The sequence below is a fragment of the Podarcis bocagei genome (assembly GCF_964188305.1).
Source record: "Podarcis bocagei genome assembly, chromosome: 14".
NCBI classification, from domain to species: domain Eukaryota; kingdom Metazoa; phylum Chordata; class Lepidosauria; order Squamata; family Lacertidae; genus Podarcis; species Podarcis bocagei.
The window spans coordinates 47,638,500-47,656,309 of NC_138139.1; the positions used below are offsets into that span (position 1 = coordinate 47,638,500).

The 17,810-nt window shown below is 47.5% G+C and overlaps 1 protein-coding gene and 1 long non-coding RNA gene across 2 annotated transcripts in view; both read left to right on the forward strand.

Moving 5' to 3' along the window:
- LOC308573154 overlaps nt 1–17,810 on the forward strand; it is a 285,151-nt gene that overhangs the window by 161,543 nt on the left and 105,798 nt on the right. The gene's annotated exons all lie outside the window — the stretch shown is intronic.
- The window catches only part of EMP2 (epithelial membrane protein 2), a 40,476-nt gene that overhangs the window by 16,481 nt on the left and 6,185 nt on the right, over nt 1–17,810 (forward strand). Inside the window, exons 2-3 of the mRNA XM_081169782.1 lie at nt 14,808–14,927; nt 15,880–15,970. Of these exons, the coding sequence (XP_081025908.1) occupies nt 14,850–14,927; nt 15,880–15,970 (169 nt within the window). The 5' untranslated portion in view covers nt 14,808–14,849. The remainder of the gene's footprint in view (nt 1–14,807; nt 14,928–15,879; nt 15,971–17,810) is intronic.

Genomic DNA, 17,810 nt, shown 5'->3' on the forward strand with positions numbered 1-17,810 from the left:
CTCTGCAGCACTGCCTGCATGCGTTCCGACCACAGCAAGTAATTGGAGTCATTCAGACGCTCAAAAGCCATCTGAACTGGTTGTGAGGCCATCTTGAGAGCGATGTCCCTGGAACCCGGAACCAGCTACTCACGACCACCGAGAGAGAAAACAGGAACCACAGCACCCAGCACTCACACGCTGCAGCTGTTGTCCTTGTGTCCGCTGCGTCACCAGCTCACCACGGTCAGGAACCAGCCAGGAACAACAACTTCTGGAACTACTGGAACCAACGCCGTTGATGCTGACACCACCGCAACTCAGGCTGGCAGCACAATGCCCATAACCTCATGGAACTTAGAAGTGTCAGGCATAGCCCTACTGGCTTTAGCCCAAACGTAGCAGAGTTTTCCTGCACAGCGAGGAAGCTAGTTGCGGCAGTAATGACTAGTCAGCTAGACTCAGAATAACTATTTACAGGATTTATTAAAAGGAAAAAATAAAACCAGCAGAGTTTCTGCATACAAATAAAAGCAAAATAAATCCTCTCTTTCTCTCTTTCTCTCTCTCATAATCATACACAGCACTTCTAACTCCTAACACACCTCACATCAAACTGTGCTAGCAATCCCTAAATAACAGAGTTGAGTGCTGCTCGTTAACCAATCAGAGTGAGTAGTTTCTAGGTCAAGCAGACCTGGGCTTTCTGCCAAGAGTAAATTGACACCAGCTGGAGTTAATTGGTGAAGCTAGAATCTGCAAGTTTCCCACGAGAACCAATTAACAGAAACTGAAACCGAAACTGAACAGTGGTTGTGTCCTCAGAATATTGTGGTGGCTGATTTAATGTGTTTAATCAGAGGAAAAACCATTGCTGACATTTATTAAGGACTGGGAACCTTCTTCTGGACTTGTTGCATGGAAGAAGAAAAATGGGCTCATAATATCTGGGTTTGAAGATGGAAAAATATTGGCTTGTAGAAAATAGAATAGTAGGATGTCCAATCTGAGTGGATACTTTGAATAAGTTGCTATATTTAGCTGACAGGCGGAGAACTGGAAGCCTTTCCATATTTTTCTTTTCTTATTCTCCTCACTCTCTTTTCTTTTGATTTCTTTTTCCATCTCTTTACTCTTGTTTCTTTAAGATTAGGTTTTAAAAGCATTTCTTTTATTCTGGTGGTGTTATAAAAAGATACTTGGTGTTGGGTATAAACTTTTGTATATCTTTTGATCAGTATCAATAGAAATTACAATGTTTTGGGGGAAGATAATATTGTGTTAGCTGCTGGTTCTGGAACCTCTCTCCCTCTCACACCGATTTTTAGTTATCTTAAAAATCCCATCGGCATTAGCTCAATGTAGGGGGCCTTTGCAACATCTGCAGCTCTTTTGTGGTGGAACGGAATTTTGCAGAAACTGGTGCCCACCAGAGATTTTGGACTACAATTCCCACCAGCCCCTAGTTCAATATGCAGGACAGAAGACTGCAGAGTGATGGAGCTGTGGATGATGGACGTTTAAAGCTGGAAGAAAAGGAGAGTGCCACAGGCCTCTGATGGAAAAGTGGCAGCAGAGGAAGTTGTCTTATAGTGAGTCAGATCATTGATCCATCTAGCTCAGTATTGTTTACACACTGTGTCCTGTTCTGGGCACCACAGTTTAAGAAGGATGTCGACAAGCTGGAACATGTGCAGAGGAGGGGGACCAAGATGATCAAGGGTCTGGAAACCAAGCCTTGTGAAGAACAGTTGAGGGAGCTGGGTACGTTTAGCCTGGAAAAGAGGAGACTGAGAAGAGATATGATAGCCATCTTCAAATATCTTAAGGGCAGTCACATGGAAGATACCTCGGTACCTCGGGTTACATACTCTTCAGGTTACATACGCTTCAGGTTAAGAACTTTGCTTCAGGATAAGAACAGAAATCATGCTCCGGCGGTGCGGCGGCAGCAGGAGGCCCCATTAGCTAAAGTGGTGCTTCAGGTTAAGAACAGTTTCAGGTTAAGTATGGACCTCCAGAACGAGTTAAGTACTTAACCCGAGGTACCACTGTATTTAATTTTTTACCAACAACCAAACACAAACAGTGAAACCCCCCAGGCGGCTGATACATTGGGTATACATAATCAATAATAACATATTCAAATCAACCATATGTAGACTTCTGTATAACTTAACACTCCTCCATCCACAAAGTTTATTTAACTTTTAACATTTTAATTGCCCCAAATTGTTCAAACCTGCCCAAATAATTCAATAATCTTCTCAAACCAATCCTCCTCTTTCTCACTGATCTTAAACCCTTTAATTCTGTGTATCTTCACAGTTAGATATTTTAAAATTATAATATTATTCAGTTTTTTCCTCCATTGGTTCACCCCTAGCTCTTCTGCATTTTTCCAATTACTCACTATAACCTGTCTGGCTGCAGTTACCATCAATTTTACCCATTTACATTCCTCTTTTGTTTTTAACTCGGTGCTACTCAGACTAATAAGAACCACTAATTTAGATATTCCCACCTTCCTACCCACAATTCCTGATATTTCTATACCAATCTGTTTCCAAAATTCATTAACTAACGGACAATCCCACCACATATGACTGTACATTCCCATCACTCCACATTTCCTCCAACAATTCTTACTTCCAGATTTTGTAATATGATATAACCTTACAGGTGTATAATATCATTTTTGTACCAACTTCAACCCCTGTTCCTGGATTATCTGAGAGGTCGCAACAAAGGATGGTTGCCGAAAGATTCTTTCCCAATCTTCATATAAAATCTGCTCCTGAATTTCTAACTTCCAATATTTTTCAAAGGGCTGTTGGATGGTGGAACTGTTTCCCTTGGGAGGTTGTGGACTCTCCTTCCTTGCAAATTTTAAAGCAGAGGTTGGATGGTCATCTGTCATGGAGGCTTTAATTGAGATCCCTGCATTGGACTAAATGAATCTTGGGATCCCTTCCAACTCTACGGTTCAATGACTGGCAGTGACTTTCTGGGATTTCGAACAGGGGTCTCCATTACCTGCACCTGGAGACTTCAGACTTCCTGCATTCCAAAGCACATGTTCTTCCACTGAGCTCCAGCCCTTTCCTTAAAATTAAAGGAGGATTCTAGTCCTCATGGTTCTCAGTGAAGGGTTAAACTAAACAAGAGCATAGGGAATCAGCATGCACTGAGACCTTTGCTCCATGTTGCTCAGAATTGTCTACATGAGACCACATAACGCCGGTCGTGAAAGGCCTACATTGGCTCCCAGTACGTTTCTGAGCACAATTCAAAGTGTTGGTGCTGACCTCCTGCTCCCAAACAAATGGATTCAAGCTGCAAGAAAGGAGATTCTGACTCAACATCAGGAGGAACGTTCTGATCGTAAGAGCTCTTCAACAGTGGAACGGTCTCCATCGGGAGGTTGTAGACTCTCCTTCCTTGGAAGTTTTTAAGCAGAGGTTGGGTGGCCATCTGCCATGGATGCTTTAGCTGAGATTCCTGCATTCCAGGGAATGGACTGGTCTACCACTGGGAGGTCTCCTTCCAACTACAGTGGTATGTCAGGTTAAGAACTTAATTTGTTCTGGAGCTCTGTTCTTAACCTGAAACTGTTCTTAACCTGAAGCACCACTTTAGCTAATGGGGCCTCCCACTGCCACTGCGCTGCCGCTGCATGATTTCTGTTCTCATCCTGAAGCAAAGTTAGAATCATAGAGTTGGAAGAGACCACAAGGGCCATCGAGTCCAACCCCCTGCCAAGCAGGAAACACCATCAGAGCACTCCTGACATATGGTTGTCAAGCCTCTGCTTAAAGACCTCCAAAGAAGGAGACTCCACCACACTCCTTGGCAGCAAATTCCACTGTCGAACAGCTCTTACTGTCAGGAAGTTCTTCCTAATGTTTAGGTGGAATCTTCTTTCTTGTAGTTTGGATCCATTGCTCCGTGTCCGCTTCTCTGGAGCAGCAGAAAACAACCTTTCTCCCTCCTCTATGTTCTTAACCCAAGGTAATATTTCTGGGTTAGCAGAGTCTGTAACCTGAAGTGTACATAACCTGAAGCATATGTAACCTGAGGTATCACTGTAGTCGAAGATTCTAACATCCCCACGCCCATTTGACAAATGGCATGTGATAGGATCAACGCTATCAGCCGAAGGACAGAAGCAACCCTATTCCATGAAGGATAGTTTCCTCGTGCTCCAGGATGAAAAGCCCCAAGACTCTCACAAGGATGTTATTAGAACAATTAAGATGGCGGCACCGGACTCATCGCAATGACTTCTTTCCCCTACTTGGGCAAAAAGTTGCCAGGGAGAATGGAAGGAAACGCCAGCCAAAAGGTCACCCTTGGGCACAGAGAGTGGCTTGATCACCACGCCTGGAGCTGCACTTTGTTTTCTAAAAACACACAAAAACACAGTGTTTCCTAAATGTGTCACGCAGGTTATCCCAGTAATCCTTACAAGCCAGTAAAGGAGCTGAGATGCACAGTCTCTCGATTTACAGTTTTGCAGCTTTAAATCTCTCTCTTTTATATACCGTATTTTTTGCTCTATAAGACTCACTTTTTCCCTCCTAAAAAGTAAGGGGAAATGTGTGTGTGTCTTATGGAGCGAATGCAGGCTGCGCAGCTATCCCAGAAGCCAGAACAGCAAGAGGGATGGCTGCTTTCACTGCGCAGAGATCCCTCTTGCTGTTCTGGCTTCTGAGATTCAGAATATGTTTTTTCTTGTTTTCCTCCTCCAAAAACTAGGTGTGTCTTGTGGTCTGGTGCGTCTTATAGAGCGAAAAATACGGTGTATGTGTGTATATACACACACACACACACACACACACACACACATACACACACACATATACACATATCATTTTCAACAATTACAAAACATACTTTTATATCTTATACATTTTTTTTTGACTTCCGCCAATCACATCTGAAAATTTTGCACTCTTTTCCACTTAATTTACATTTCTTACTTTCGCTATTACTCATAACTAATGTCTCTCTTCTTTATCTTCTTTGCAATATTTCATATATTCCTCCTTACAAAACTTGCTAAACCCCACCCCCAAGCCTCCACCTGATTGGTTGGCTACCTGGGGGCGTGGCGTGGCAGCCAGGCCAGCTGGGCAGGGGCCAGAACGTCCCGTCCCCCCGCAGACGCGGGAAATGGCTCCTGCTCACAACGCCTCCCCTCTGTAAGAAGGAGAGGCTTTCTCTTTCAAGGAAACAAAGGCTGGTGGTGGACAATTTGGTCTTCAGCCTGTTGACAAGGCAATTCCATTTGGATTGTTCAAGGGAGATCTTTTTTCCTAGGCTCCCGGCAGCGGCGTTGCTAACCACTCCGGCGCCTGGTATGGCGCATGCGTCGGCCGGGGCTTCACTTCGTTCTGGGACCCTGCCAGGAGCTCCGCCCCTTCACAGCCCCCCTGCCTGGCCACGCCCCCCCGTGGCAGCTGCTCTTGCTACTGCTGAGGTTGCAAGGAGCCCGGGATGAGGAGGAGGAAGAGGGAGCAGGAGGTGGAGATTCGCATGCAGCCCTTGCTGCAGTTGACTGGACTGGGCGGGTACCCTCCAACTTCTCTCCTCCAGCAAACCAGACGGGGGGTGCTGCAGAGAAAAGAGGGTGGGATGGGCGAGGGGAGAGAAGATCAAAGAGACACATGGGGTGGGGAGCGGCGAAGGAAGTGGGGAGAAATCCAAGAGCGAAGGAAGGAAGACGACTAGGGGGAAATGGAAGCAACGCGAAGGCAGGCGAGAGAGAGGGATGAAGCCAGAGAAAGAAGAGCTGCCCATGGGGGTGGGGCAAGCCAAGGCAGGGGCGCTGTGTGGAGACCCTCCTCGGCTTCCCCCTCAGCTGTGGGGTGGGTGAGGGAGAGGCGGTGGGCAGGCGCCTAGCACCAGCCACTTTACATTACGTTTCTGGACTGAACTAAAAAGTTTCGTGAGCCCATTAAAAAAAAAAAGCAACTCATATTTTTGTCATTTTGTCACACACACCCCCAACTGATGATACCCGGGACGGACCGCACCCCCCTTCTTCCGCCCCTGGCTCACGGGCATCCTGATCAATTATAAGATGTTCATAGTTTTAACTTTAAAAAACATATAAAATAAACCCCTAAAACATAGGATGGCTTGCTGACCTGGGCTCCTTCGGGGGGGGGGATGGCAAAATTTAAATTTGATAAATAAATAAAGCTATGTACGCTATGCTGCAAAAACCCGATCTTACCAGCTGAATAGGATCTTATCAGTGGAAAACCCAGAGAAATATTTTGCTAACGCGAGTTTCAGTTCTGCAGGCAAGATTGCATTTTGCATTTATCAGTATATATTACAGCGCAAGCAAAAGTGTGAATGAGCATTCTTTCTCTTACTCTGCACTTAGAGACACCTGGTGCAGAGTACCGTAGTACAAGGGGCTCTCCCAGATGACCTATTTGTTAAACATTCATCCTGATTTTCTTGCACCTGGTTTATGAAGGAGTTAGATTATAACCTGCCTTTATTATGCATCTGTTCTGATTTGCTTCTGGGACAGTCCATCCTGGGTTTTTCCTTTAATTATCTTCCCATTGATCTTGCATTCACTCTCTGCTTTTCAATGCATTTCCCTGTCACTTTCCTAACAGCAAAAATCAGTTTATTTTTGGAAGTGGATTTGTTCGACTAGTGCAACAGAGCGCTCTAATCTGCTTCAACTGCACAAAACTAATTTCCTGGTATCCGCTGGTATCCCAGAAAATAGCAACGGTCTGGAGGCATCCCAGGTCTCTCTCAATCCCCGCCATGGAAATTCTGCAAGAGCATGATCTACCGTATTTTTCACTCTATAGGGCGCACCGGACCATAGGGCGCACCTAGTTGTTTTTTTTTTGGGGGGGGAATAAACAAAAAAAAATTACAGTGGTACCTCGCAAGACGAATGCCTTGCAAGACGGAAAACCCGCAAGACGAAAGGGTTTTCTGTTTTGGAGGCGCTTCGCAAGACGAATTTCCCTATGGGCTTGCTTCGCAAGAAGAAAGCCCATAGGGAAATCTCTGGGGACCTCTTTTAAATGCTGGTGGTGGGGAGCAAAGCCTTTCCCCCCCTCCGGCCTTCAGAAGAGGTCCAGGAAGGCCGGCGGGGGCCGAAAGGCTTTGCTCCCCACCGCCAGCATTTTAAAAGCAGTCCGGGATAGCAGGGAAGCGCTTCCCGCTATCGCGGACGGCTTTTGAAGGCAGGCAGGGGGGAGCAAAGACTTTCGCCCCCCGCCCGCCTTCAGAAGAGGTCCTGGACCTCTTCTGAAGGCGGGCGGGGGGCGAAAGTCTTTGCTCCCCCCTGCCTGCCTTCCCGGGAGAGCGGAGAAAGGCAGCGCGTTTCTCCGCTGTCCCGGACGGCTTTTGAAGGCAGGCGGGGGGGGGGGCAAAGACTTTCGCCCCCCGCCCGCCTTCAGAAGAGGTCCAGGACCTCTTCTGAAGGCGGGTGGGGGGCAAAAGTCTTTGTCCCCCCTGCCTGCCTTCCCAGGGGCTTTTACATCGCCCCGGACAACGGAGAAGTCCTCCGCTGTCCCGGGGTTTTTTAAAATGCTGGGGGTGGGAAGAAAAGCCCTTGTCCACCCCCCCAGCCTTCAGAAGAGGTCGGAGGACAGACTGTCCCCGGACCTGGTCTGAAGGCGGTTTCCATAGGAACGCATTAATTGATTTTCAATGCATTCCTATGGGAAACCGTGCATCGCAAGACGAAAAACTCGCAAGAAGAAAAAACTTGCGGAACGAATTAATTTCGTCTTGCGAGGCACCACTGTATTTCCCCCCTGAGCCCCAAAGAGCAAAGAAGCCATGACAGCGAGCGGGATGGATCCCGCTCGCTGTCTTGGCTTCGTTTTTAGCCTCGGGGCTGGGGGTCCGGGAGAGAAGGCGCGGTTGCGCTCAACCTCGCCATCGCTCCCAGAGCTTGCTGCTATCCACAAGCCTTCTGAGCCCAGCGGGAACTCCCGCCGGGCTCCGAAGGCTTGCGGATAGCTGCCCTAAGCCCGGGGTGCACAGTGCCGCGCTCCCCGGGCTGCAGGCAGCTATCCGCAAGCCTTTGGAGCCCGGCGGGAGTTCCAGCCGGGCTCCGCAGGCTTGCAGATAGCTTCCTGAAGCCTGGAGAACGAGAGGGGTCGGTGTGCACCGGCCCCTCTCGCTCTCCAGGCTTCAGCGAAAGCCTGCATTCGCTCCATAGGACGCACACACATTTCCCCTTCATTTTTGGAGGGGGAAAACTGCGTCCTATAGAGCGAAAAATACGGTAATCCCTTTAGCCAGTATAACGGTGTAAAAATCAAGTCCCTGCCTTGGCCTGAGCCCTCAAGTTCTGCCAGTCTGAGGAAGACAGAGTCTTAACCTAAGAACTGTCTTCTTGGACCAGACCAGAGCATCCTGTTTCCGAGAAAAGTCCAGCCAGATGCCCTTCTCCCCCTGGGAAATTGCAGCACACAATCTGTCAAAACAACCCAGAGAAGGAATGAGATAAGGAATGCAAACTGGAAGGATATGTGAAAATATGTCAAAATAGCTTTGACAGGCCTCGTTTGAAACTATTCAAATAGGTCTTATTCCAAATAGTAATCTCAGCTGTGGCCAGAGAAACCTGGATCTGCTAAAGAAGATTGTATAGGATCAGGATTTCTAGGGGAGTAGATGCCACTCGGGCCCCGATGCAAGCTTGGGGGAAAATCAATATTCAGTCAGCGATGTGCAGTACAAATTTCAGTATCTGGGATACTTCAGTGGTACAACGAATAGGCAAAGCTGTTTCAGCTTCTGGGTTTTCCCTCTGACAAAATGCACATCACCAGCTCGCAGGGAAGCAGTCATGTTGAGACAGGTGCCATACCGTCCCATTTTTTCAGAACAAAAAAAAACAGGACGCGCATCATGCGCCACAATCAGTCGGCAAAAAAAAGCGCTATTTGGGGGGCACGATCTTCTGCAGCTCCCCCCAAAAGTGCTTTTGGGGGGCAAGAGGGGGGTTCAAGAGTGCACAAGATTGCGGTACCCAAAATGGGTTCTGTGAACCTGGATTGCTAATTTGGTAAGAGTGAGGTGCTAGTAATGCCAAGGTTGCAGGTTCGAGCCCCGTAAGGGACAGCTGCTTCCTTTGCATTTTATGCATTGACAGTTATTTCTCTCGTAAGGCGGGGGGTGGGGGGGCTGAGGTAAGTGTGCCATTCCTGTCATCCCTGGAGAGCGTGTGCACATGCGTGGGTGAAGGGAGAAGCCGTTGGCCACACTAAGGCCGGCGATGCTCAAGCAAAAACGTTCTTTTCCGCGCATGAGGGAAGACCAGGCAGTGGCGGCTATTTACCTTTCCATGGCTTGCATCGTGTAGCTAACAAGCGGCGTCCCCAGCAAAGCACAGAACTGTTTTGGAGTCCAGCCGCCCAGGCGCTCCCCGCTTCCTTTGGCAGGGAGCACCGTTGCCACAGACCCCGGTGGGCATTACTCCCGAGACGCCTTTGAGCCCCTGCCACCGCAACTGCCCTTCCTGAGGTCAGTCGCCGGCAGGTCCATGGTGGAAATCCGAACTGTAGCTCCTTTTCCCTCTTCCCCACCCCCCGGAAGAAAAGATTGCTGTGTGCGACGAACGGAGAAGGGGCTTTTCTCTTGCCTCACTTTTTGACCCCCAAGCCTGGCTGAGTCGCAAAAACCATCGCGCGCGCTACGCCGGCTGCCTGGATTCCCAGACCATCCGCAGGCCGGATCTGGAAGGCAATTGGGCCTGATCCGCCTGCGGATCTTAGTTTGCCGACCCATGGACTAGAATCAGCCTTTCTCAACCTGTGTGTCCCCAGATGTTGTTGAACTACAACTCCCATCACCCCTAGCTAGCAAGGCCAGAGCTCAGGGATGATGGGAGTTGTACTCCAACAACATCTGGGGACACACAGGTTGAGAACCGCTGGGTCCCTTCCAACTCTCTGATTCTGTGCTACTCCAGAGGGTAGAAACCAAAGCAATGGATTCAAATGACAAGGAAAAAATGACTCTGACCAAACATTGGGAAGAACTTTCTGACAATGAGAGCTGTTGGACAATGGAAATTGACTCCCTGGGGAGGTGGTGGTTTCTCCTTCATTGGAGGTTTTTAAGCAAAGGTTGGCTATCATGTATGATCTAGTTGAGATTCCTGCATTGCAGGGGGTTGGACTAGATGACCCTTGGGGTCCCTTTCAACCCTACAATTCTATGGTTCTACGGGACCAACTTTTCACCATTTCTATTTTCCCTGGAATTTGGCCAGCATCCATGGCTGGTTTTTTGAGGTCTATATATCTTTGTCTCTTTTTTTTATTCCTGGGTTTCATTCCTGTTGCTTCAGGGTTTTTCTGTTGTGGGAAAGGCTTTGTAAATGCAGTAAACATTGACCTAACCCTAAGCACCCAGCAGAGGGCACGTATTCCCTTTTTCCAAGGGAGACATTTGAGCAGGAGGAACAAGGCCTGTGTCTTATTTTGGGATTGGCAAATGGATGAGATGATACCGAGTCTCCCACCTTGGACGGGTCAGGGCTGTACATGCCTTCTGTTTCTCTCTCAAACTGCACCCCAGCCCACCCTTGAGTGGTCTTCTCCATTCAGGGCAAACTTTTTGACCCCTGCCTATTGTGTACCTGAACAGCCAGCTGTTTGTTCAACGGCAATTCAGCTTCCTGCCTTGGCCTGCCGAAAGGAAAACCCAAGTGCTTTGTTCCAAACCAAACTCCAACTTTCCCTTTCCACGCCGTGCTGTGGAGGGACCGACGAAACGGGGGAGAAATATCCTGGCCTTGCAGAAAGTAAAAAAAATCCCTGTTAAGGAGAGTTTGCAAAAGAGTCTCAAATATAGAATAAATATTCATAAATGCACACCTATCTAAATATATGAACCATGTGTCTGAAATAGTACAGGAGAGCAATCCTGAAGCCATTTTGACTCTCCCAGTGACCTCAAATATACCTCCGCAGTAAGGGAGGCAAATGGGGAAAGCCTTCCCATTGTCTTTTTGCTTACAAATCCTGTTTTAAGGGCGTATTTGTGCATGAATAGGGTGGGCCTGTGACCTGTATTCAGGAACTAAAGTAAATGGCCACAAAAGAATGGCTTTGCTGCCCAGGTAATGCAATCAGTGACCATTATCAGGTATCCTGGCTGTAGATCGCCTCCTTCTGTGATGTATGTATGATGTTTGGGGGGGGGTGGTCTTGGGTACAGGGTGGGCTATTTCAAGAGTCTGTACAGTGGTACGTCAGGTTACAGACACTTCAGGTTACAGACGCTTCAGGTTACAGACTCCGCTAACCCAGAAATAGTACCTCGGGTTAAGAACTTTGCTTCAGGATGAGAACAGAAATCGTGCAGTGGCGGCGTAGTGGCAGTGGGAGGCCCCATTAGCTAAAGTGGTGCTTCAGGTTAAGAACAGTTTCAGGTTAAGTACAGACCTCCGGAACGAATTAAGTACGGTACTTAACCCGAGGTACCACTGTTAGGGTTCTCCTCCCTCTTGCATGTGGTGAGTGGGGACCCTATTGCAACAGTTTATTTTCCTTCAATAAAGATCAGGCCTACTAGCCGCTTTCCTTCTCAATATACTCTGGTTGGCCTCTGTTATTTTCTCCAACCAATAGGGAACCCATGTAAGGACTCTGTACGAGCTCTGGAATACCCCATAAGGGAAAGGGGCAGTTTTTTCTTATAGCAAGAGGATGGTGTCTGCCCTCCCTGGAGCCTTGGGAAAACTCCCTCTCAAAACCCATAATGACCAAAGTGACAAATGTAGGGTGACATTTACGGACAGGCCGTGGTTCAGTGGTAAAGCAACTGCCTTGCATGCAGTGGGTCACAGGTTCGGTTCCCGGCTCCCTGGGTAGGATTGGAAAGCTCGCTGTCTGAAATCCCAGAAAGCCACTGTCATTCAGTGTAGTAGTAGTAGTAGTAGTAGTAGTAATAGTAATTCTACCCCACCCATCTGGCTGGGTTTCCCCAGCCACTCTGGGCAGCTTCCCACAAAAGATTAAAAATACATTAAAACATCAGTCATTAAAAGCTTCCCTAAACAGAGCTGCCTTCAGATGTCTTCTAAAAGTCTGGTAGTTGTTTTTTCCTTTGACATCTGGTGGGAGGGCGTTCCACAGGGCGGGCGCCACTACCAAGAAGGCCCTCTGCCTGGTTCCCTGTAACTTGGCTTCTCGCAGTGAGGGAACCACCAATTAGCTGGACCTCAATTAGCTGAGCTAGTTAGAGAGAGCGAGAGCTTCCATGCACCAAGGCAATCTATCTGGCAGTACCAAATTCCAGGGGCAAAGCATGGGGAAGGGCGGCTGCCTTGATGCCCTGCTTCTGGGATTCCCAGGGGCATCTGGCTGTGCTCCAATGTCAGTGGTGCATTGGTCCAGAGGCAAAGGTGGGTGGAGAGACAGGTGTGACGCCTACATTCCAGCCATCCCAAAGCCACAGGTTTCTACATGCGCACACTGGCCTCTCCATCCTGCATCCAGGCAGGCAAGAGGCATTATCACAGCTCAAAGGCAGATTCCCACCAGGTAAAAACACTTGAAAAGTAGGAGTGGCGAGAGGTGCAGCTTTGGGAGAGGTGGGGTGTATTTGTCCTCTTCCCATTGGCAGCTGGGTAGTGTCGCTCGCCCTGTGGAAAGCCCTCCCATCGGACGTTTAGAAGACATCTGAAGGCAGCCCTGTTTAGGGAAGTTTTTAATGACTGATGTTTTAATGTACTTTTAATCTTTTGTTGGAAGCCGCCCAGAGTGGCTGGGGAAACCCATCCAGAAGGGTGGGGTATAGATTAATTATTGTTGTTGTTGTTGTTGTTAATTTATTCACCCCATCCCCCAGAAGATGGACCTGCTCTCCTTTGGCTTTGCATTCAGCAATCCGAGTTGATCGAAACCAGATGCTAAAACAAGACTTAGGTCTTTTTAACTGTTTTGAAAACGTTTGTTTTTTTAAGCCACAAAGCAACAACCCTTAGTCTGCTCAAAATGAAAGACGACAGCTTGTCTGGGGCTACCAGCTTCGTTTTGTATTTTCATTTCCAAAAAAAGAAAAAAGAATCAAGGTACACAGGCTGGGTTAGTTTGCATGCCCGAATGCCACAGTGTTAGCTTAGCAAGCTGCAACAGATGTTCCTTTGCCTTGCCAAAAGATATGGAACGTTGGATCTAAAGGGGATTGTTGAAGCAATAAATAAAAGTATATGAAAGCCCTGTAGCGGATTAGTTGACAAAGACCTGTGCATGAGAACTTTCGAGATTCTCAGTGGTTCACGAATTCCCAGTGATACGTCTGTCTTCGTTTCTTCCAAGAAATCCCTCGCTTGCTTCCATTCTGCGGGAGCATGTGAAAATTGCAGTGTGTCTCATGCATGAATTTATTTTCAGGTTTCTAGGCCTTATGACTGCAACCTTTAGAAAAAATCTTCTTTAAACCACAGATATTACAGAAATCTATTTCTTCCCAGCCTTCTCAAAGTACACACTGCCAGAAATGGTATGATAAGACTGGAGTCAGAGTAGAGAGACCCTTTTTCAGTAAGAAATAAGCGCAGCTCATTTTTCTTCCAAGCTTGCTGCTGCAGTGGGCCCCGTCCTTTGTCGGATTCGCTCAGCTAGTCTGTGCAATTGCCAAAGGCTTACGCGGCTATGTTTTATATAAATTTAGTGAAATAAATAATTAGGCTACATTGAAGTGCAAAAGTACAGGGTCTTCCCACACACCCCTCTCTGTTCCAAGCAAGCAAGTGGAATTTTCACTGTATAAATGCACATTTGAGGGAGGTACAGGGACGCGGGTGGCGCTGTGGGTTAAACCACAGAGCCTAGGACTTGCCGATCAGGAGGTCGGCAGTTTGAATTCCCGCGACGAGGTGAGCTCCCGTTGCTCGGTCCCAGCTCCTGCCAACCTAGCAGTTCGAAAGCATGTCAGAGTGCAAGTAGATAAATAGGTACCACTCCGGCAGGAAGGTAAATGGCGTCGCTGCTCTGGTTCACCAGAAGAGGCTTAGTCATGCTGGCCACATGACCCGGAGGCTGTGTGCCAGCTCCCTCGGCCAATAAAGCGAGATGAGCACCGCAACCCCAGAGTCGGCCACGACTGGAAGTAATGGTCAGAGGTCCCTTTACCTTTACAGGGTGTGGCCTGGGGAGGGTTTTGAGGGTCACATAACAAGGCCTGGAGGGCCACATCTCCCCCCAAGGCCTCAGATTCCCCACCCTTGGACTAGGAGCTGGGAGATCTGGGTTCACGTCCCCACACTCAGCTTCTATGAAGCTCAGCAAGTGACTTTGAGCCAAACATTTCCTCTCAGCTAAATCTACCTCCCAGGGTTGTTGTTGGGGGGGGGGGGGAGGAGCGGGAAGGGGGAGAACCAGGCGCACCACTTCAAACTCCTTGAAGGAAGTAATTATATCCTTGTGCAGTGGGGGATATAAAAATAAAAATAATATAATATAAAGAAGAATAAAAGCTTGTGTGTGTGAAGGCAATTTTGATTTGTCTGTCTGTCTATCTGAGCAATGGATGAAGGTGGAAGCAAAAAAGTTATTCTATAGGAGTGTTTTTCTTGTGAGAGTTTGCATTAGGTATGTATGCGTTAGTACAATGGTACCTATAAAACCTTGTGTGTTGTATAGATACCATGATACATATGGAATTGTATTGTTTACGTTCTGTGTTTTAAGCCACCTGGCGGTCTTTTGAAAAAAAGGTGGTATATAAATTTAATTAAGAAATCACCATCATTTCACAGTAAGCACCCCTTTCCAAAGCTCTGAACCACTTTCCCTCCTTGTCTTTTGGTACAGCATTCTCTTCCTCTAGACTAGTGCAACCCTCCCCTCGCAAAGATGCTGATTCTCCTCGCCTTCATCATCGTCTTCCACATCAGCTCGGCTGCCCTTCTGTTCATCGCCACGATTGACAGCGTAAGTTGCCCGCCAACAGCATTTTTAAAATTTTTATTGGGGTGTGTGTTTGTGTGCCTGGTGCTCAATGATTAAAAGAAAGTCTTCGAAATGGAAGTGAAAAAGACTCCACATATTGAAAGTGGAGACACTCTATGTATTTTACTGGAGGGGCTGGATGTTTTGAACCTGTTGCCACCATTGCCCTCCCTGACGTTGGCCTTTGGCTGCTTTCAGCCTCCTCTGGAGTAAGGATATGGGAGCCAGCCACCTAGCCTGGTAAGAGGACCGTTCCCCTCTGAGCTGCATATAAGCCAGGCTCCTTGGAGTGCAGGAAGTGTATTGATCATTTTGATGGATGGTTTCTGATCTTTAGAACTTGGCCCTCCAGATGTTTTGGGACTACAACTCCCATCATCCCTAGCTAGCGGGACCAGTGGTCAGGGGTGATGGGAATTGTAGTTCCAAAACATCTGGAGGGCCAAGTTTGGCCATGCCTGGCTTAATTGAACTGTAGTAATCATTTCCATGAATTTGCTATTTGCTTTATTTATGCACTATGGTACTTGGTGATATAGTGACTGCTTCTTAAATGCTATTGTGATTCTTGTGAGCCGGCTGCCCTGAGCTCAGCATTTGCTCAGCATTGGAAAAGCAGAAAACAAATGTTAAATCAAATCAAATTGGGAAGACCGGCACCAGAAACTTTATTGCCAGTTAACTCTGGTTTTACTTAAACCTAGACCTTTTTTTTTGGGGGGGGGAGAGTAATATTGATTTTTTTCTGTGTTTGTCAGATTTCTGTCATTTTTCAATTTAGCAACATGCTCTGTTTGTATTTTGATGTTTCGAATGTCTGCTGGAAGCCACTTTGGGCACAGCTGATTGTGGAAAACTGACATCAAAGTGAAATCGACCGATCAGTCCTCCAAGATTATACTTTCATGCGCTTTTTAAAATCATCCTTCTCCAGGCCTGGTGGGTCGGGGAGGACTTCTCCACAGACGTCTGGCATCGCTGCCTCAATGGCACTAACTGTACAGCCCTGGACGAGACCTTCCCAGGTGAGTCATCTATGCTTCAAATTTATGCTTCCAGGTGTCATAAGAAAGCTGCAGAGACAGAGCAGGATAGTGTGCACCCCGGAAATGATCTCTTTCAGCTTCTGCCTTCTGGAAGAAGGTACAGGGTTATAAAGACTAGGACTAGCCACCTGAGAAACAGTTTCTATCCAAATGCGATTTTGGTTTTAAATGCAGTGTAAGGTAGTCTCTATGGGAGTATATTGTATTTAATTATGGGGTATCAGAGTTTTTAGGGGGTTAACCAGGCTGGGATAGCAGGCTTGTTGGTTTTTGAATGTCTGATGTAGATTTTTTCAATTTCGTTGTTCTGTATGGGACAATGACAATAAAGATGATCATATCATATCGTATCAGACGGCTCTTCATGCATCTCAGGGTGGGATTACTTCGTCCCCCTCCCCCCATCAATGTCTTCCCAGGAGAGTGTATTTTTTATATATAAAAAATGTGACATCATCACAATAATATTTTCCCATGCACTTCTCTTCTTCATCGGCTGGGAAATGTGATGACATCATGGCATGCAGAATGGGTGTTGGCGAATCTCTTTTAAGGATGTTCCTGAGTAGGGTTGCCATATGTCCGGATTTTCCTGAACATGTCCTCGTTTTGGGGGGTAAAATTTTGGTTCCTGGTTTTTTTGCTTGGCTCCTAAAAAGAACTACATTTCCCATGGGGCCTCTGTGGTGAAGCCGACCCTGTGATTGGATGCAGGCAGTTCCAATCTCGCTGCCCATTGGCTGTCCTGGATGCTGCGTCCGATGCCAGAAGAGGGAGGAGGTAGAAAGCGACGATGGTAGCCGAGACGGAGAGTGGGGAGGGCATGCAGATGAGGATGGAGGTTGAGAGGCCGGGCCATAGTGTGCAGTGTCCTAATCTGGGTCGTGGCCGGGAGAAGCTTGCTTCAGCTGTTGCAGGGCGGCTGCAGTTCAGGAGCCGTTGGGTGTTGGCATTATGCAGGAGCTGGGCACTGTGGAAGAGGCTCGCTGTGCGTTGGCAGGGAACCTACTTATGGGGTGATGGGTATAGTTGGGTGCCAGCCACGTGGGCCCCCTTTTGTGCTGTGCCCTTGCCACGGCTGCCGGCCATGTACCACAGTAGCAATTAGCAGCAGCGCTGGAGACCTTGCCTAAGAAATGCTCTCCTGTGAATAAATCTTACAGTAAAACTTTCTCCTTCTGATCAAGAAACTAGTAGATCATGGGTAGGCAAACGAAGGCCTGGGGCCGGATCAGGCCCAATCGCCTTCTAAATCCGGCCCGCAGATGGTCCGGGAACTAGTGTGTTCTTACATGAGTAGAATGTGTTCTTTTATTAAAAATGCATCTCTGGGTTATTTGTGGGGCATAGGAATTCGTTCATCCCCCCCCCCCAAGAAAATATAGTCTGGCCCCCCACAAGGTCTTAGGGACAGTGGACCAGCCCCTGCTGAAAAAGTTTGCTGACCCCTGTAGTAGATAATACACCAGTTCTTTCTAGGTTGCTTAAGCACAGAGTAGTATCTCATTTTGTAGATACAGGTAAACCAGATTATAAATGGCTAGCTGGTAGAACCATTACGCTAAAATACGACGCAAGCATCCATCTCAAAGCTTGCTTTTCAAAACAAGAATGGTATAGTCATATGACTTTTTTTTTAAAAAAAGATTATGCTCAGCAATTTTTATATTAATTGGCAACTAGTTTAAACAGTGAAATATAGGTGTGCAAGGCAGGAGGTGGTGGTTGGGAAGAGCTGTTTGACAGTGGAAGACAGAGACAGACTCCCATGAGAGGTGGTGGCCTCTCCTTCCTTGGAGGTTTTGAAGCAGAGGTTAGA